General features: G+C 35.7%; 1 protein-coding gene across 3 annotated transcripts in view; it reads left to right on the forward strand.

Annotated features, from left to right (window-relative positions):
* The window catches only part of ANGPT1 (angiopoietin 1), a 215,714-nt gene extending 209,518 nt beyond the window's left edge, over nt 1–6,196 (forward strand). For all 3 annotated transcript variants that reach the window (XM_004679655.2, XM_012722817.1, XM_012722818.1), the window contains one exon: nt 3,844–6,196. In XM_004679655.2, coding sequence (XP_004679712.1) covers nt 3,844–4,004 — 161 coding nt within the window. In that variant the 3' untranslated portion in view covers nt 4,005–6,196. The remainder of the gene's footprint in view (nt 1–3,843) is intronic.
* Nucleotides 6,197–6,570: the final 374 nt, after the last annotated feature.

A 6,570-nucleotide genomic window follows, 5' to 3' on the forward strand; every position in this document is an offset into this window, starting at 1 on the left:
ATAGTCCACAGTATGTATGACCCACTGATCTTAAAATAGGTAACTGAACACCGTAAACCTCTTGATTTTCACATGAAGTGAAAGCAAATCATTAAAAGAAGAACAATTAGGTGCTTCAATGCTACTTAAGTTCACTGTCAGCATTGTACAACTCATTTGGTTCTAAATTATTTCTATGATTCTCTAATAAAATTGGTCAAACATGTAAGGTAGTAAGTTGGTCCTGATGACCTGTTCTTCTTTATGTATCATGATGCCCACAGAAGATCAAGTCCCTTTGTTCCTATTCTAAATACTTTGCCCCATTTCCTAGATAACTTACATGAAACACTGAGCTGGGATTTTCCAGGCCATGTTACTTGATCTCTGTGGTGTTCAGGCATTGCAGTCCACATCTTAATGAATGAGGAGTTAAGTGACCTTGAGAAAGTTCCTTAAATTCTCTGATCACTAGTGTCTTTATGAGGTTATTTGTTGCATCACATGTTAACTATTTGGGAAAAAAATATGAAAATCCACGTAAATATTTTAGCAGATTCTCTTATACTTAACAACTCTTCAAAAAAAAAAATTGCCTAAGATCTCATGGTCATTAATTCATGGTGAAATCAGCATCAAAGTCTGAGTTCTCATTTTTGTTCTGGTGTTCTCCAGACTCCTCGTTGCCCACAAGAGCATTCTAAAAATAAAATTTTTAAAAAGTCGCTGTTCTCCTTCCTGTTTATTTGCTAGTCCTATATTCCAACCCTTTACCCGCTGACCTTCTAGCCAAGCCACGCTGCTGGCAGGCACTCTCCTACTTTTGCAGAGCGCATACGGTTCATGGTTTCATTCTGTCCAATGAATTTGCCACCAACCCCCTCAGGACTCAGCTCAGCTGGGAAATGAGTAAACCTTATGGCCCCACATACAGATCTTCTGCCTCTGTTTCTATAAAATTTTCTCCATCTGTATTTAATGACTGTGATCTCATTCTTTTTTAGTTCATTGTCTCTCTTCTCAACGGAACTGGGTACTTCCTGAATCAGGGATTTTCCTGAATCTGTCCAGTAGGCATTTTTACTGTGTCTGTCTAGTCATTAGTATCTGTTGAAATGATTTTAGATTCCTTTCCCCTCCTCTTGTGGCCAAACGTATTCAGGGAGACTTAGAAAGATCCTACTTATAGAATGAGGGCACTAAATCATGCTCAATTAAACATCCAACCTGGTAGATCTGGTTTCCCTAGAGAATGTTTCACTCTTTTCCCTCATGATGGACTACTTAACTAGTTATAAATTTTTCCACAGACATTGTTCAATTTCCCACCAACATTGCTGGCTCCTCCATCTCTGTTTCCGATGAGTATTCCCACTATTGACTGTACCAGCAGTACTGATGCACTTTTACTTCCGAACACGCCACACTTGCTTCCTCATGGCATCAGCATGGTCCTACTCTGTTTAGTAGAGTCAGACCCCGCTTGACCTGGTTACCTTCTCTTATGGTCCCTATCTCATTAAATACCAGCCACTTCTATGAATGTGAAAAGCCTAGTAGGTCTGTTAGTCTTCTTCAGAGCTCTCTGATTCAATTCAATCTTTTTCTTTTTCCCTTCTTTCTTCTTGTCGTTATTTGTAACCATTTTATTTATTTGCTTTTTAAAAATTTGTTTCTCACGTTAGAACTAAATTTCTTGAGGGTAGGAATCACATCTATCTTATATAACAACACATCACATCATAATAATTGCATAAAGGAAAAGGAGAAATAATAAGTATAGCTGTTCATAATAGTAGGGTGCCTATCAAATAAGGCTTTTTAGTAAACATCCTCTGAACATAGAGACCTTACAAGGAGAAATAGACAGTTAAAGTCAGATAATCTGTCAATAAATCCAAAGTCACTTGCCAGTCTTTTATTCTGTAGTTTCTTGTAGATACAGGGAAGTACTCTAGATGAGTCTGTATATGGAACATATATCTCCATGCTCTTTGTGATTTGATCTTTAAACCTTTCAGCACCAGAGAACTATTTACTCTGCCAAGTCATCCGGGTCTTTTTTTAATGTCTCCAAAATGTATGTTCCTTACCATGAACATTACCACACTTTACTCATTAGAAAAGATACACAGAGTCAATTTAGCCAGATCATTCTGGCCCCTACTATTTCTTGTCTCTTTCCCAAGCTCATCCAAAATTTCCCAGTGAATGTATTTTTTAGCCTGTGTGGTTATTGCCAGGCTGCTGTTGCAACAGACCTCTGCCTCTCCGCAGTTCCAGAATGCTTGTGACTTTATAAATTAAACAAAAACACACACTTTTGCTCTGAATATCCCGAGGTAGCCTGAGGATTATTCTATGACACGTAGTAGTAATTCTCAATTGTGAAGTAACTACATTTCCTTCAGAGGCCATGGCAGATATTTAAAAGAACTCAAGAGGCTCAGTAACATGAAGCTGGTGCCTCAGTATATCATAGAAAAGGGCAGAAAGGTATAATGCTGAAGCCATCACGTTTTCACTTTGTCCTCTAGAGGGTCTTCTACCTAAGTGAGTCACAACAGAATGCCATATGTAATATTAATAATAAATTTTAACCAGTCATGATTATTAAAATTTTAAGGAATTAATCTTAGGAAAAACATTGGAATTTTAGTGTTCCCTTCCCTGTCAAGCAAGAACCTCCTTGTTCCCATGTTTTGACTGCATGGACATCCTGTTGCTTGTGTGTAGTTGGTAAAACAGTGTTGAATATAGTGTCTTTGCAAATTCACCCACAATACCTTATGAGTTGGTGATTGAAAATACAGCTTGCCTTGCCTCTAGGATGACTTTATAAATACAACTCAGCTCAGCTGTATTCCAAATGGAAAAAGGCAAGCTAGCTCTCCTCCATTTAATTTTTCCTGAAGTTTCTGCAAGATGATGCTCATGTTACAGTTAAACATCAGCTGTACAGTTTTCTCTTTCTGTAGCTATTAGTCCCCTAAGTATAATTGCAATCAAAGGGAGGTCAGTTGCATCCAAATAAAAATATGCCAGAATGTCTCTGGCATAAATCTCTCCCTAAAGATTTCAGTAGCTTTACTTCAGGAGAAAGGAAGAAAGTACTATGCTTTATCTAAAATCCTAGCACTTAGTTCATTTTTTAAAAGTACTGAGTTGTCCTACAGAGAGCTGTGCAAGCACAGGCTCCCCCACAACTCGACAAGTTTTGTTTTCTTTTCTTTTCTTTTCTTTTGTTTTTCTTTCAGTGTTTAGAAAGAACATGAAGAGTCACCAAAAGAATCAGGCTCTTTAGGAACTGAAGTGACTGCTTTGATGAACACTTCCCCATGTTGCCATAAACTACAGAGCAGGCATAGTAATTCAAATACATAGTTACAACCCCGTATCCAAGCAAATTCAGAAGCAGCTGAATTACCAAATTATGGAGTAGATGGAGAGCGTCACTTTCTATTTAAATGTCAGCTGTCTGCATTTCCATGCTTCTTCACTAAGAATTAATTGTTCTCTCAGTGATGGGCTTAAGGTGGAATGCCTTTGAAGGGTTTCTACATATAAATCTAGGCCTGACTTAGATTGTATCTTGAAGCCAGAAACTTGGGAAATGAGTCCCAGTGGAGCCATACTGAAAGCTGATTTTCATGAGACCATTCTTCTCTCTGGTTGTTCATACACTGCTGAAGCTGGATGTCACTTAAAATAATTTACTGCTGAGAAGATATGTATTGAATGCCTCCGATTTGCAAATGATCATAACAATATGAATAAATGCCCTGTTACTTAAGGCCATTTCCAGATATTCAGTTGTGCAGTATTTCTCCTACTTCTTGCTTTCATTGTCAACTAATTTTTCAGGTTGGTGGTTTGATGCTTGTGGCCCATCCAATCTGAATGGAATGTTCTATACAGCGGGACAAAACCATGGAAAACTGAATGGGATAAAGTGGCATTACTTCAAAGGACCCAGTTACTCCTTACGTTCCACAACCATGATGATCCGACCTTTAGACTTTTGAAGGAGTAATATCAGAAGGAATTAGAAAAGTAACAGGAAATCTCGAGAAACTACCATATAAGAAACTCTTTGGAAACTTTTGAAGCAAAAATGTCATCTCCCTTCCAGAAAGAAGAGGCAGTTATGTGAAGTCACCAATGTTCTTGACTTGATTTGTAGCCTTTTGGGTTTACTAAAGTCTCTACTTGGGGTTGCCGTGTTCATACAGCGTAACTAGAGAAAATGTCACTCACTGCCATGCTTTAAAAAGGGAAGAAACTGCTTGCTCACTGGGTTTCAAACTACTGGATCTTGTTTTGGAGCTGTGTAGTGAGATGATATGGTTATTTCATGTAAAACTGAAAATGAAGAAGAAAATGAAGAGAAAAAAAACAACTTGAGTAATAGAAGCCAACCTACCATAATCCTTTGAAAAAGGTGCATTACACCCATGAAATGGTGTCTTTTATGCAAACCTACTATCAATAACTCTTTCCTATTGCACAATTTTAACGAAAGTTGAGGAAGAACAGCATTGCCCTCTGAGTTGGTCAAATGTTAATGGATTTTAGAAGCCCAATTTTTAAATCATTACTTACAAGTTGAGTTCAGTTAACCCATCTTCAACTTTAAATTTTTGTTAAGTCATTGTTACAGTGTATGAAGAATAATGGTGTTAGGTAGAAACATGCTCCATTGTTCCAATTAAGTAAGGACATAATCAAGTAAGGAAATATGAGGTGAAAAATTACCCTTCACCCTTATGATAGTTTTCACTTACTTTAAAAATCGACTGATATATAAATATATTTATAGCCTGGGTAAAGTTTAAAGAATGTGAAATACATCATCAGTTTCTTAAAGTAACACACATTCATTTAATATTTCCTTTACTATTTTACATGAAAGCAGTATTTTAGAATGTATTAGATGGAAGTAAAACCAACTAAACTGGAGCAGTTTAACTTACAATATTGTCTTGCATGTGTGCATTTAAATATAACTTCCTTATTTTTTAAATGTTTTTATATCTCCCATTCTTCACCCTATTACTTCATACTAAATTTAATTTTTGATAATTAACTAAAACATGCTTTTCAGAGTCACCCTGTTCCAGTTTCTATAACAAATATATTTTGAAATCTATGGCAAATAACAGAAGAATTATAAGTGTCTTTGTACATAGCATGTTCTTATCTACCATGCACCTAGTAGCTGTTTCATCTTCAATATACAACATTGTTCTTAATTGATGCAATTAGGCACAAGTTTTCAGAGAAATCTACTTTATGAAATACATCACTTCTTTGTATTTTTTTCCTCAGGCTCTGTTTTCAAAAACAATTCATGAGTCTTAGAAATTATTGTTACTGAAGAAAATTAGCATAAGGGAAACACACACAAAAAATTTCCTCACAGTCACCTGACTAAAACATATCTGACAGAGAGCTGCTATTAAGCACTTCGTGGAAATACTCCTATGGGATAATCTATTTTAGTCCAACTTTTGGACACAGACTTTTGTGGCAATTTGAAATTTCTACAATTTTATTTTCAGTTGTCAAAATCTCTGCCTGTTAGTGTTCAAGATTATGGTTGTGAAGAGTTTTGTTTGTTTTTAACCAAATCAGAAGTTAGTAGAAGTATTTAAGTATACATTGGGTCTCCTTAGAAAAATGAAAGTTTTCCTCAAGTCAGTAATACCAGTTTCAGACCTGATAACTTGATCTATTGTGTCTTTGTGACTTGCCTCCAATTTAAACAACAAAGCTACACATTTTGAAGAAAATGATTAAGGTTTACCTTCAATTCTTTATATTTATAATCTGTATACACCTCTATTTTACCTTACATGTGATTTTGCAGGTATTCCACATTTTTCTATTCTTGATCACCCCTTCCTAGCACTATTTAGTCTCTCCCTCTTAAAACTTCCTTGATTGTTTCGTTCCAGTAAATGAAAGTGAGTGCTTTTGTGTGTGTGTGTTCTTACAGATTTTTAAAATCAGTATTTTGATAAGTAATACTATTTCCAAACTCTTACTACAAAAAGAAAATGAAATAATAAGGAAACAAGAAAATATGATATTTACTGTTTTACTATCTGGGCTTGAAAATGAAATATTTCCAGTTATTTATAATGAAGCAGTATAAGATGTTTTATGACTCCATTATGTGCATTGAGTAATGCCTACATATTTATAGCCATTTAACATGTATATCCTTTGCATTTAATTTTTCAGGATAAGATAATTAGGTATTAGGATTTTGCCTTTAAATTTTTATTTCAATAAAACTCATGTGGTTTCTTTTCAAAGTGTTTCACATCAATCCCAGCTTTATTTGATTTAAATAAAATTGAAAATTATTATTTGTGTGATGCTTTCTCATTTTAAATAGCTTGTTCAAACATTTAGAAATCAGTGGTTTGGGCCTCCCTGGTGGCTACAGGTTAACCCTAGTGCTATCACCACCAATCTGGTGTGAGTTCGATCCCCACCAGAAAACTAAAATACATGTGGTGCAGCAGACCTCTCTTCTCTCCCCTGCTGCTCCCCTCAGCAGTGTGTATTTCAGTAATCTTCCTG

The sequence above is a fragment of the Condylura cristata genome, unplaced genomic scaffold, assembly GCF_000260355.1.
Source record: "Condylura cristata isolate star-nosed mole 26May11 unplaced genomic scaffold, ConCri1.0 scaffold00009, whole genome shotgun sequence".
Lineage (NCBI taxonomy): Eukaryota > Metazoa > Chordata > Mammalia > Eulipotyphla > Talpidae > Condylura > Condylura cristata.